Below are 14,995 nucleotides of genomic sequence, written 5' to 3'. Positions count from 1 at the left end.
CCAAAATGACTGCCTAATTTGAACTGTCAAATTACCGAGAAAGCACGAACAAAAGGGAATAAATTAAACCCACTTAGCAATAAATGTATGAAGTGAACGCGAAAAGGTGTTCAATGCTAAAATACTGTGGATGGCTTGCCGGTGTTGGACCGGCCAGAGTTATTTTTTAAAGCGCGGCCGAAGGCCGCCAATGCAGAAAGGAATGAAATGCTAAAATACAGACCTATAGTTTTAAAGATATTTGCATTTAAAGTTAAAAAATTGACAACTTTTACATTGATAATTTGTATATTGTGAATAACTTTTTCACTTATATTATGCACTTTTCACTTACTAACACTTCAATATAACGTTTCTGTATATTAATATTTTTAATATTTGGTGTAAATAAAGCTTTATTTTAATTATTTTACCCCCGCCAACTACCCCCCTCCGACTACCGCCAAACCCCCCCCCCCCCCCCCCCCCCGTTTTTCTCCCTAAACGATATTTAACCGGCACGATACTAAATATTTCCCAAATAATGGTTATACCAGTTAGGAAATTTGCATCAGCGCCATTTTGCAAAAGCAAAATTGCCGTGTCCGCGTCTTTATTTAAAATTGATTGATGCAAAAGTGTCATATCGTTATCGTTTCGAGCATTAACATTTGCGCCTCCATCTATTAGGATAGAAACAAGATGTCTACGTCCTAATTCTATACTAAGGCTTAATGGAGTATTCCCGTTATCGTCTTTACAATCAAAGTTTGGTGGTTCACCTGAAACACTTGATTTTTGATTTACAATTTCTTTTAAAACATCAGTAGCATTAGCTTCCACTGCTATGTGAATAGGTGATTTCATTTGAGATTTGCGCAACTGAGCATTTGAATTAGCACCGACTTGTAATAATTTTGCGGCTAAATTTGATAAATTCATATGTGCAGCTATATGGAGTACAGTATATCCTTCGGCATTGACGTGATTAAGATCCGCATAATCTGCTAAAAAAATTGCCGAATTCTCCAAACTCTTCTTTGCCAAGACTTGCATCAAATCGTCTTGAGTCGAAGCTTTGATTGGGTTGACGTTAGCTCCAAGTTCTATTAGTTTTAAAGGCAGTTTCCATAAGTCCACTTGATTTAATAAACATAATTCTAAAGCGGTGTTATCATTATTGTTTTGCAAATTAATATCGATATCGGGCTTAGAAACCAGCATGTTTATTATTTTGTGGTTGCCAGATAATATTGCTACATGAAGAGGGGCTTCACCTCGGTTATTTTGTACATTAACGTTTGGATTAAGAGAAAGCAACTTTTCACTAATATTTATTATTGACGAGTAATCACCTCGTTCAGATTCTCCAGAATTATACTGACAAAGCATATGTAAGGCAGTGTTTCCCGATTCCCTGCAAAAGAAATTTAAAAAACTTATATTTATGCGGTTTTTAGTAATTAATATACTCATTTTATCAGATTAATTTTTATTAATACATAAAAATATATTTTATATTTACTGTCCCGCATACAGGGTCAGATGGATATTGCATTTCATTTTTAATTAATTTTGTTTTTGTTAAAGGTAAGTATTTTGGGTCGTATTTAAAATTATTTTGCAAAAAAACTGGCTTCTAATTCATCAGGTATGTTAAATTAAATTTTAATATGATATTTAAATTAAGTTTTTATTACTTCTTTACAATTATACTTATGTAGATCCACAGTGAAATAGTCGTGTTCGTCGAACTAATAAATTGAAGGTGCCGGAAGTTAAGGGAATGGGAATATTGCCAAAATATTCCACACATTCGAGACGAGGGAGAGCTGCATAGGTTTTTGTGAAGAGGAGGGTCTGATTTTGAAAGAAGAAACTGCCGATGGTGCTCTCCGTCATGGGAAATAGCACAGTCGTACGTTTAGGTGCCGCAAGGGATCTTGCGATATCGAAGGGCAGTTGGTTAGAAAATGCAAAAATACCTTTGCCCCAAATTTTTTATTTAATGTTTAGCTAGGAGGATGGAGTCATGTGTAGAAGTGGAGGATGGAGTCATGTGTAGAAGTTCACGCAAGTGAGGAAAGTTCTCTGATCGCCATTCACTTGGGAGTGGCCAGAAACGATTCTTTTACACATGGCTCAAGCAGCTCACTACTTCCGGTCTTTGACCAAGTATCCTCTGGGTAGCCTAAGAACATCCGTTCGAAGGCGAGCTAAAGTGAGAAGGCGAAACATCCCCTACATAGGGTTGTGCGCTGGGTTTGGGACCCGCCACGTAAAAAGCTCACCCCAATGAAAAACCAACAGCAGCCTCGGATGAGAGACCCCCCCTTTGATGACGACCATGGCAAACGAAATAAGGACTACGAATTCAGGGCATGCACCTGGAATGTCCGGTCCCTTAATTGGGAAGGTGCCGCTGCCCAGCTGGTTGATGTCCTCGTAAAAACAAAGGCTGACATCACCGCCGTCCAAGAAATGCGATGGACGGGACAAGGACAGAGACGAGTAGGTCCTTGTGACATTTGCTACAGTGGCCATATAAAGGAGCGCAAGTTTGGTGTTGGATTCGTGGTAGGAGAGAGACTCCGTCGCCGAGTACTATCATTCACTCCGGTGAATGAACGTCTAGCCACAATCCGCATCAAAGCGAGGTTCTTCAACATATCGCTGATTTGCGCCCACGCCCCGACGGAAGAGAAGGACGATGTGACCAAAGATGCCTTTTATGAGTGCTTGGAGCGCACTTATGAAGGCTGCCCCGCCACGATGTCAAAATCGTGCTTGGCGACTTTAACGCCAGGGTGGGCAAAGAAGGTGTCTTTGGCACTACGGTCGGTAAATTCGGCCTCCACAACGAAACATCCCCTAATGGGTTGAGGCTGATTGACTTCGCCGGGGCCCGAAATATGGAAATAAGGAAGGTTCGACGTCGAGAAGCTGCAATCACAACAGACAGCCGAACGATTTTTTACTCGGCTTGCACTCCTGCTCTCTGAGAGCACTCGTCAACAACTCGGTATAAGGGAACTGTGGGACGGCATTTCAAACTCCTTACGTACAGCTGCAACCGAAACCATTGGTTTTCGGAAAGTGCAAAAGAACAGCTGGTACGACGAGGAGTGCCGTGTCGCAGCGGAGAGAAAACAGGCTGCCTACCTCGCAACGTTACGATCGACCACTACACGTGCGGGATGGGATAGATACCGAGAGTTGAAGAGGGAAGCGAGACGCATTTGCAGACAGAAGAAGAAAGAGGCCGAAATGCGTGAGTACGAAGGGCTTGATAAGCTGGCCGACAGGGGTAATGCTCGAAAATTCTACGAAAAAATGCGGCGGCATACAGAAGGTTTCAAGACCGGAGCACTCTTGTAGAACCCCCAAAGGTGATCTAGTCACTGATGCCAAGACCATACTTAAATTATGGAGGGAACACTTCTACAGCCTGCTGAATGGCAGTGAACGCACAACACCAGGAGAAGGAGAACCCGATTCCCCAATCGATGACGATGGAGCAGACGTTCCATTACCCAACCATGAAGAAGTTCGAATAGCAATTGCCCGCCTGAAGAACAACAAAGCGGCAGGGGCCGACGGATTGCCGGCCGAGCTATTCAAACACGGCGGTGAAGAACTGATAAGGTGCATGCATCAGCTTCTTTGTAAAATATGGTCGGACGAAAGCATGCCCAACGATTGGAATTTAAGTGTGCTATTCATCATGCGCCAAATCTTGGAAAAGACCCGTGAAAGGAGAGTCGACACACACCACCTCTTCGTCGATTTCAAAGCTGCTTTCGACAGCACGAAAAGGAGCTGCCTTTATGCCGCGATATCTGAATTTGGTATTCCCGCAAAACTAATACGGCTGTGTAAACTGACGTTGAGTAACACCAAAAGCTCCGTCAAGATCGGGAAGGACCTCTCCGAGCCGTTCGATACCAAACGAGGTTTCAGACAAGGCGATTCCCTATCGTGCGACTTTTTCAACCTGCTTTTGGAGAAAATAGTTCGAGCCGCAGAACTAAATAGAGAAGGTACCATCTTCTATAAGAGTGTATAGCTGTTGGCGTATGCCGATGATATTGATATCATCGGCCTCAACAACCGCGCCGTTAGTTCTGCTTTCTCCAGACTGGACAAGGAAGCACAGAAAATGGGTCTGGCAGTGAACGAGGGCAAGACGAAATATCTCCTGTCATCAAACAAACAGTCGTCGCATTCGCGACTTGGCTCTCACGTCACTGTTGACAGTCATAACTTTGAAGTCGTAGATAATTTCGTCTATCTTGGAACCAGCGTAAACACCACCAACAATGTCAGCCTAGAAATCCAACGCAGGATAACTCTTGCCAACAGGTGCTACTTCGGACTGAGTAGGCAATTGAGAAGCAAAGTCCTCTCTCGACAAACAAAAACCAAACTCTATAAGTCACTCATAATTCCCGTCCTGCTGTATGGTGCAGAGTCTTGGACGATGTCAACAACGGATGAGACGACGTTGCGAGTTTTCGAGAGAAAAGTTCTGCGAAAGATTTATGGTCCTTTGCGCGTTAGCCACGGCGAATACCGCAATCGATGGTACGATGAGCTGTACGAGATATTCGACGACATCGACATAGTTCAGCGAATTAAAAGACAGCGGCTACGCTGGCTAGGTCATGTTGTCCGGATGGACGAAAACACTCCAGCTCTGAAAATATTCGACGCAGTACCCGCCGGGGGAAGCAGAGGAAGAGGAAGACCTCCACTCCGTTGGAAGCACCAAGTGGAGAAGGACCTGGCTTCGCTTGGAATATCCAATTGGCGCCACGTAGCGAAAAGAAGAAACGACTGGCGCGCTGTTGTTAACTCGGCTATAATCGCTTAAGCGGTTTCTACGCCAATTAAGAAGAAGAAGAAGATTAAAAATATACAATATTAGATAATTACTTTTATGTTTTTCTCATTTCAGGCAGGAGGGTGGAAGGTCACTAGGTGTTGGGGATGGTTGAAGATGGTAGAGACGACCTGCAGCTGGAGGTATGCCCAGAAAATGTTAGGTCTACGGAGGTGCTCATACCCCATTTCATTTGTGGCGGAAAATGATACGCTTACGCAGCGTATTAATTCCCAGTTGCGTGTAATAAAACGATTTTTTGCGAGGAATAACTACAACAATCCCAAAAACTTCGCGGATTTCATTGTAGAATATGTTTGGCGGAAAATGTGGCCAACAGAAATTGTTAGAGGCAATGAAGTTTATATATAAGACTTTGTATTAGAATTATAGGCGAATGTTCAGCATGTTCAGCAGTCACTAGAGTTGTTGTAGCGTTGTCTTCACGTTGCTAAGCTCAGTGGTGTGGCGATGTTGTGGCCTTTTCAAAGACGCCTGGTCAGTGCAACGCGTTTTCGGTCAACCATCGGGGATCATTCCAAAAAAGGGTGGTGGTGGCAAGGTGGCTTGCACCTTCTTGTTCCTAGAAGCTGATCCCGCTAGATCACGGGTCAAATGCACAGCGCACAGATGCCAACGGTTCGTCTGCAACAAGACGCAGGAATCAGAGGCGGCGCCGAGCCAAAGCAGCCTTGTCAGAGGGACGAAGCGAAATTAGGCCGGCACCCCAAGAGGCACCAAATCGAACGGAAAAGAGGAAAAGCGGCCAAATAACTCCTCAGGAGCCACCTAGGTCCAAGAGAATCCGAGAGGACAAAACACAAGAGGCCAGGGGAAAAAACTCCAACCCCAACCAGCAGCCGACGAGAGCCGTAAACCGGAAGTACTCGGAGGCCGTGAAGAGCATCCGGATGGCAGTGTTTCCCCGCAACTACCCGGCGGAGGCCCTAGGGTCGGAACAGCAGACGTCTCTCCAGAACTGCTTAGTGAAAGCTTTGTTCGTGGGCGACGAGTACACCGGCGCCTTTAATGGCATCTTCTTCAAGGGCGGTATGCTGCTGGTAGACTGCCAGGATGAGAAGTCGGCCACCTGGCTAACGGAGACCACGCCAAGGCTAGTGGGTTGGAATGGTCCGGCCCTGTGCGTTAAGAGAGGCAAGGATATACCACAACTGCACAGTATGGCGGTATTCTTCCCTAGAAGTGCGGACGAAAATTACGACTTCGCGCTTGGTTTAGTGAAAAACCAAAACGTGGACTTAAGAACCACGGCGTATCGAGGAGTGTTGTGGGTTCAGGGCGGAACCTCATCATAACGGTAGATGATGAATCCTATAAATACATCAGACAGAAGGGATTCAAGCTAAACTTCCGCTTCGGCAGGGTGGTAATGAGGCCATGGAGGCCCAAAGCAACGCCGACGACGGACAAAGAACCCGCGACGGGGATGACCGCAGTTCCGGCTTCATCCGCAGCCAGCTCAGCAGGGCAGGAGGCGACTGCCGCCGTGGTTGCGGGAGAGCGGCACGAGTCCCCCAACGGCCCCCATCCCGGCCGAGAAGGCTCTGACCACCACCGTGGATGAAAGCAGGAGCAACGAGCTCCTCAAAGAGCAAGAAGGCTTGCTGCCATCCACCCAAGAGCTCCTGGAAGGGCTGGATATGCAGGTTGATGAAGAGATCGAACCCATATTATAAGTTCCAGCGCCGGCATAGAAGTTGCTCAGGTGAACCTACATCACGCATCGGCAGCCGGAGGAGACGGTTCAAGCTGACCTAACTCCAGCATCGGACAAACGTTGGCCGGACCACTCAGACTGGCTGACTGCAAGGAATTTTTTCACTGTAGACTCAGTCAGATGGGGACTGGCCTCCTTTTCAAACTATAAGTCACCGGGAGTGGAAGGCGTCTTCCCGGCCCTCTTGCAGCAAGGTATGGATACTCTCCTGCCACACCTGCTTGGGCTGATGAGAGACAGCATGGCGATGTCGTATATCCTTGAGCCATGGAGAATTGCAAAAGTAATCTTCATCCCCAAGGTAGGGAGGAGAGACTATTTGCTAGCCAAATCATTCCGGCCTATAAGTCTCACATCCTTCATGCTAAAGGGGATGGAGAAAGTAATAAATAACCACATTCGATCGGAAGCGCTGAAGATCGGACCCCTACATGCCAGGTAACATGCGTACAGAGCGGGCAGATCCACAAACACTGCTCTGTACCAACTCACGTCTGAGCTGCAAGATTCGCTGGATAACGGCGAGGTTGCGGTCTGCGCCTTCCTAGACATTGAGGGTGCCTTTGATAATGCGTCTCATACTAGCGTGATCAAGGCACTTGAGAGAAGGAACGTTACCACTCCAATATGCAGATGGATAGAAGCACTTCTGCGTACTAGGGTAGCGGAAACAACGGTGGGGGAAAACAAGATTCGTCTTGGCACCACAAGGGGCTGCCCACAGGGGGGAGTACTATCCCCTCTGCTATGGAGCTTGGTAGTAGACGAACTCCTCGAGTTGCTCGCCAGCAATGGAATCCGCTGTCAAGGGTACGCGGATGACATTGTCATAATGGCGAGAGGCAGATTTGAAAACACTCTCTGTGACATTGTCTAAAGGGGCTTAAACCTGGCGAAAGGATGATGCAACACGATAGGGCTAAACATCAACACAGCAAAAACTACCGTAATCCCATTCACCAGGTGGAGATCTCTTCCGGGCCTGAGGTCCCTAACAATAGGAGGCACAGAGGTGAAAATGTCGAAAGAGGTCAAATTCCTTGGCCTTACTTTAGACTCATCACTACGGTGGAGTAGGCATTTGGACTTAACGCTGTCCAAAGCAACTAGAGCACTTATGGTATGCAGACGCCTGGCCGGCAGATCATGGGGTTGCAAGCCAAGAATCATTAGATGGCTGTATACCATGATAGTGAGGCCTATTATCACCAATGGAGCGGTTGCTTGGGCTACCAAAGCAGCTCAGTCTTCGGTGATCCGAAGACTGTCTAAGCTGCAAAGACTTGCCTGTGTCTGTGTTTCGGGGGCAATGCGCACATGCCCCACTGTGGCACTGGAAGTCATACTGGAGCTCACACCGCTGCACCAGGTGATAAAACAAGCAGCAAACCACACCATGCTGCTAATGTCGGCAGCAAGACGGAGTGGAGCGATTCCACGCTGGAAAGACTGCTGGAAGACAGTACCATTCAGTGGTACACCGATGGAATAGAAGGAAACGAGAAGGCCGACGAACTGGTCCGCGCTGCGGCAGTGTCCAAGATGATGGGACCAGAACCATACATAGCGGTAGGATCCCACACTTTTAAGGAGCTTCTCCGCATGGAGGAATGAACGGAGAGAGAACGGCATTGGCAACAGGCATCAGGCATGCGCCACGACAAACTGCTACGAGGGGGGTACAGTCTCTACAGGTTCAAGGAACTTATTCACCTCCCCCGTGACAAATTCCGTCTCCTCTTCGCAATTTACACAGGGCACTGCAGGCTCAGAAAGCACTTGTCCAACATGGGCATAGTCTCCTGTGCTAACTGCCGGTGCTGCGACCTGGAACAGGAAACACCAGCACACCTAATCCTGGATTGCACAGCAATCTGTGGAAAAAGGCTTAAGGCCCTGGATTCCATTTATATCAGCAGGGATCACATCACCTCAGTAGCGCCCGGCAAACTCCTAGAGCTATTCAGGCTGCTGGGACTCTGGGAAGACATGTGATATCGAAGAGGGCACAATACCTAAGGTCGGTGCATTATCTCATAACATCTATCTATCTATCTAGATCACGGATTTTAGACATTCGATTGGAAATATATGTAGCTCTTCCATGCATGTGGATATTTTTTTAACCAGCCTAATACTATTTCGGGATCAGACCAGAGAAATAATTTATATTTTGCCATATTTTTATGCGTTTGCAATATGGGTACTAGATTGGCTAGTAGTAGCACACCATATAGTTCCAGTCGGGGTAGTTTTTAGCGGAGTCACCTTTGTCTTGGATACGAGTAGGTGACTGGTGGTCGCTGTGTCAGATTGTGTGAGCAAATAGATGATGGCACAATATGCTTTTTCAGAGGCGTCACAGAAGCTATGTAATTCGACTTTGTGCTCGGGGACATAATTTATCCATCGTGGATTTGTATTTGTAAGATATCATTAAGATTGCCCGACCCGAACTGGGACCACTTTTCTAAACGAAGTGGTTTCACTTGTCCGTCCCAGTTAGTTCGGTGTAGCCACAATCCTTGTATTAGAATTTTCACTTGTATCTTAATTGGCGAAAGCCATCCTGCTGGATCGAAAAGTTTTGTCACCGAGGATGAAATTTGCCTCTTAGTTATGGCGGATAGTGCAGATATTGATTCAGTAGTACGTTATATGAAAACTGGTCACATATCGCATTCCATTGCATCTCCAGAGTTTTTGTTGTGCTTTCCTTTTCGAATTTAGAGAAATTAGTGTTCAATAGATTCTCTTTATGTATGTCCTGGAAATATTATGGTGGTTCGCCGTTATCTTTTTTAACGAAAACCTTGCTGTTTTGAAAGCTTGTGTCACTTGAGCTAGTGACGCGTATGCTTGTGGAAGGCAGTGACTTCCCAAAAGAATATCGTCTTCATACTTTTCTGTTTTTAACACCTGGGTTACCAGAGGAAATTCTGACTTGGTGTTCCTAGCCAATTTTTGGAGTGTTCCAATGGCTAAGTATGGAGCACAGTTAACCCCAAAGCTCACTGTTTTTAGGTTGTAGTCTATTGGGGGGGGATTTTGGGGAAAATAGTTCGCTGAAAATCTTAATCGTCTTTATGTGCAATTATTTGTCTACATATTTTTTCGACGTCCCCGTTGAATACGTATTTGAATGTACGCGAATTAATAAGTAGCATTAAATCTGGCTGAAGCGTGAGACCCGTAAATAAAATGTTATTTAAGGACTTCCCCGATCTGGTGGATTTTGATGCATTAAAGACAACTCTAACCTTTGTAGTTTTTGTCTTTATTGCTGCATGATGTGGCAGGTAAAATAAATAGTATTTACTTTTTATAATTTTCTCGCCAGGGCTGACTTCATTCATGTGGTCTAAATGGAGGTATTATTCTAAGGCCCTATCGTAATCTGGTTTTAGATCGACTTTTTTACGTAGGTTTTTTTATATTTAAAAACTGTTGGGTAGCAGAGGTACGGAAATGACTTAAGGCGAGTGTGTGGGGTAATTCTGGCTTTAGTGGTAGTCGTACGACGATCGAGTACTTGTGGCTTTATAAAAGTATTCACAGAGTCTTATTTGTGGTATGAGAATGCTGCCAATTGGACTGTCTATTTGGCGGGGGTGTTGCAGTTGGGGTCTGCTAAGTTAAGGTGTGAAACCTTTTGCTAATGCTTGCTATATATATGATAGCTTGGAAGCAAGTAATCATTTTTCTGGTAATGCTGATGTGCATATATTTACCAGAATAGGGACCCAATTGTCTGTGCGAATGTTTTGTGTCGATATAATCGACAAACTGTTGGAAACAGTGGACTTAAGTTTCATAAATACCTCACTTGTTTTTTGAATTTTCGGTAAATTCATTAATACCGTCACTTGTTTATCGACAAATATCGACGGCTATTGTTTATACCTACTACAAAAATTTCAGTGGGCATCTGAACTAGCCACCTGTCTTTGAATTTGTGTCAGCTCTACTCTCGATAGTGGAGTAGGTGCTATAGCTTTAATAAATTTCAATTGATCGGGGATTATAGCTTTTGCTTCTTCTACAGTTTTCATATTTAGCGTAAGTCCAGAAATTGTCTATATTTTCTTTTTTGATTTCTAATACTTATTCAGAATTGTCTTAAATCGATGAAGATGAAAATCGAGTCCAGTATCCAATTAAACCGTAACGCTCAGAAATAAACTTAATATATGAAATATGTATCTTTCACCCCCCTTTTGCTTTGTAACACCTTGCTTTGAGCGTGTAGCTTCTGCAAGAAATATTTTTTTGTACTTTTAGATACTGTGTTGATTTAGATTCCTTAGAAACTCCGTTCATTTAGATACTATGTATGAGAAAGATGAAAATAAGAAAAAAAATCTTTCAGTGTACACTGATAACAATAATTACGTTTAAGATCCCTGTTTTCTTTATATATTATTATTTATTGTTTCGTACTCATTTGTATATAGTATACATACTTGTACATATGAGAGATTGTGAAAAAAGGTTTATAACCTTTGTATATGTATAGCATATTTACGCCCCTATTCTGTGCACTTGACAAATTAATAAAATATTGAAAACTAACTCAAATATTTATCAAGCGACAAATATTTTGGTATTCTGTGACAATCTTGATAAAAGTAAAAGCTTCAATTCGCAAAGCTTTTCCCCACACGTGTGGTGAACAAAATAATGTAAGTAGAAACAGCTGATTTCTATTTAAATTATATTGATAGTAATATGCGTGCAGTCAATTGCTCCTATGGTGCTTTTATTCCAAATTTTCTAAAAAATCTGGAATATATTTCAAAAAAATTAGCTTAAATTAATATATATATTAAATTATATTATTAATACTTGCCCCGTTATTATACAAGTTTCTTCTTGCACAAAGGTATTCTCATTCAGATATTTAATTCATAACGAGCACTGTTAAGAGCATTTGACATCTTAACAACTTATAAAGAAAAGAGCTTTTTATTTCAGACACAGAATACGAAATGCTTGATAAATTTCAAATTTTGACAAATTAGAAATATGTTGAATTTGTCAAGTACACAGAATAGGGGTGTTAATATACTTTAATATTTTGTTTGTAATCCTGCTTGTTTGTGCTTTAACAAGAACAAGGGTTATTGCTGGAAAGGTGCAAATTTTTGAATATATCTATATGGTATGTGTGTATGGGCAATTGAATATGCCAATACGTACATATGTGCTTTTTCTATCAGTTGTTAATTTTTTTTTTACCGCATATTTTTTTTTTAATTTATATTTAATAAATTAAATTCTCGTAATTCCCATTTACCGCTCTGTTTAGTTTTTTTGAAATTATGTAGTTGTTTTCGATAAGTTTTAAAATTTTAATTTAGTTTTGTAGAATATGTCGGCAAAGGCAAAATGTATGCCGTATGTATGTATGTATGTATATTATTTTGCAGTACAAGTGACGAGGGAAAAGAAAATTGGTGAAGTACAGGAATAAGTAAGTATATACATATGTAAATTTGTAAAATTTTATCGTTATTGTTTATATATATGTACATATGTATATGTGTATGTTAGCATGATTTACGTGGCAACTTCGATTTGTTACTTATGTGTATGCCGATTGTATAAAATATATGAATATACTATGTATATGTACTAGGCCGGGTCGATTTGTGGGGAGGCAAAAAATCGCCCATTGCTCTATGAAAATCATATTCTAGGGATCAAAATAAAAACTTTGCCGAAGGAACCATACCTCTGAAACGAATTTTGATGTCCCCCAATTTGGGTCGAACCTTTGGTTAGGGGCAAATTTTGAAAAATCCCACTTTGTCCCATTTAGAGTGCTCCAATCGAGTCCAAATATATGACCGACCCCCACTAACTTTGGACGGCCGATCCACCCATGCCAGTGGCACACCCCCTGGAACTCCCCTGGGGGGTTCCCTATACAATCATTTCAAAAAATCACCATTTTTGGTGTTTTTTCTTTATTTTTATTTATTTATTTATAATAATATCTATTTTTTCTCTTAAGAAATTTATTTAATCAGAACATATGTAAATGAAAAAACTTAATTTAAGTGATGATCTTAAACTAACAATAGACAATTGTGTTTGCCCTTGAGATCGCAAATGATCCTAAACTAACAATAGACAATTATGTTTGCCCTGAAAATCGCAAATGATCTTAAACTAACAATAGACAATTGTGTATGCACTTGAAAACACTTATGCTTAAGATACATATGTGTACATACTGTCGGTATGTACAGTAGATTAGTGTTAAGATGTGTGTATGCACTCAGCATGTGGTGCATATATAAATTAGGATAAGGAAAGCTATAAATAAAGGAGCTCTGGGCAACCAGAGCTGAGTTTTATTTAACAACCGAAACCCTACGGGGAACCCCCTAGGGGAGTTCCAGGGGGTGTGCCACTGGCATGGGTGGATCGGCCGGCCAAAGTTAGTGGGGGTCGGTCATACATTTGGACTCGATTGGAGCACTCTAAATGGGACACGCGTTGCTACGTTGGAAAGAGACAAGCGCCTAGAGCACCGAGAACAATGAAGGCCCAAAGGGGCGAAAGCTCTGGTCAAAGTGGATGCCTTGCAAGTTCATAATCCAATAAAAACTAGTTGCTGATTCTTTGGAGTGTTTGAGTTCTCTTTAATTGTAATAAAACCGAAGTGTCGATGCATGACAATAGAAAAAAGGCTTCATCATTTCACTCGAGTCCAATAAACAGTCAGCCTAATGGACTCCACATTATGAACCAGACCTCAATCGCATCAGTCTTTTGGGATGCACGAGATATAATATTCCTCGCCTCATTACTGAGCCAGTTATGATCCATTACACTGCGTATTAGGCTGCAGTTCTATTCTACCATTCCGAATATTTAGCAACTGTATTATATTTGAAGAAGGATGAGTTTGAAATTATACGTATATTCTACATCATTTAAATATTGCAGTGTTCTCTGCAATGCTTCGAAAATATTTTTGTATATCTCAAATTATAATAGACCTGTTTATCAACACTGCAAATATTCCGCTATTTTTTATGTAAGATGTCGCGTTTGGTTTGTTATGATATAATTTGGCAAAGTATGCGCAATACCTTGACGACGAAAAACAATGCCTTTTTTGTTGTAATATTAAAATAATGCCAACAGTATAACCCATATACTAAGTACGCTTGCATACGAAAGTTAGTGTTCTCCCGCATTAGATTTGTGTTGTTATTTTTTACTTATTTCTTTCTTTTTTTGAAGTAATAAAATGTCCGTCCTCTGGTTCTAAGCTACATCGTTTCAGCCGTTCTTGAGATATAAATAGTGAAACTTACGCGAATTTCTTTTATATACATGTATGTGTAGATATGATATTTTCCTCGCTAGAGAGCTCCGATAATAAAAGCGTCCGATCACTGCTAAATTAAAAGTGCTATAGGAAGAACCTCGGCCTCCGACGCGCTATTTATAGGTACGCTGCCGCCGCCCTGTCCGCCGCAAACTCTACGTCCCGCAATTTTTACTAAAAATATGAAATATCTTCGAAAATATTCATTTAAATCATATGCTGTAAAGAGCCATATAGACCTATTTAAATCAACAACGTATTTGAGGTATTAATTTGGATAAAGATTAATGCTGTATTAAAATTGCTTCAAAAATTAGCCATTATTTGTCGTAAAAAGTAAATGACAAAAAAATGTTATTGTGGGATATAAATAAGATATAGACATATATGTACTATCGCGGAGTTTTCTGTACTCCTTTTCAATGTGTACAATAATTCGTGCATTCTTTTGATAAATCTTGTAGGTTTCAGCCTGCGTTTGCAATGTAACCGCATCAAAATCCGTTGCGTAGTTTTAAAGATTTAAGTAAACATAGGGACAGAAATAGCAACTTTGTTTTATACTATGTAGTGATAAGGTGTATTGCCGGAAAATGTGGTCAAATATATAACTGAAAATTTTTTTTGTTAAATTTTTTTTGTTGTGTTTGGATACTTAAGAGTAAGCATAAGTAGGCTTTTTATATTACATATATATACATATACATATGTGGATGTGTATAGTTTACCAAACTGTTTTCGGTTTCCCGAAAATTAACCGTAAGTTTAAACTAGTATCAAACGTTCTACTAGAACAATAGCACAGTTTACAGTTTTTACAAAGATGAGCTGTAACTTTTAACATACTTACATAGTATATGCAAAGAAATATAAATTTTGAAATAATAAATGGAGTCGATACAACTCACTTTATGCCTCTTCAAGCGTATTTAAGGAGTCAGTAGGATAATATTTAAAAAAATTATATATATATATATTTTTCTTTAGCATTTTCTATTAAATAAAAAAAAATAATCTAAAAACTAAAAAAAAATTAAAATTAAATTGAGGT

General features: G+C 41.5%; 1 protein-coding gene across 2 annotated transcripts in view; it reads right to left on the bottom strand.

Annotated features, from left to right (window-relative positions):
• LOC126764042 (rabankyrin-5) overlaps positions 1 to 14,995 on the bottom strand; it is a 194,083-nt gene that overhangs the window by 5,932 nt on the left and 173,156 nt on the right. For both annotated transcript variants that reach the window (XM_050481778.1, XM_050481779.1), the window contains exon 5: positions 534 to 1,396. In XM_050481778.1, the coding sequence (XP_050337735.1) occupies positions 534 to 1,396 (863 nt within the window). The remainder of the gene's footprint in view (positions 1 to 533; positions 1,397 to 14,995) is intronic.

Source organism: Bactrocera neohumeralis, unplaced genomic scaffold (assembly GCF_024586455.1).
Source record: "Bactrocera neohumeralis isolate Rockhampton unplaced genomic scaffold, APGP_CSIRO_Bneo_wtdbg2-racon-allhic-juicebox.fasta_v2 cluster09, whole genome shotgun sequence".
NCBI classification, from domain to species: Eukaryota; Metazoa; Arthropoda; class Insecta; order Diptera; family Tephritidae; genus Bactrocera; species Bactrocera neohumeralis.
The sequence above is the reverse complement of the archived record's forward strand: the minus strand, read 5'-3'. Positions and strand labels throughout refer to the sequence as shown.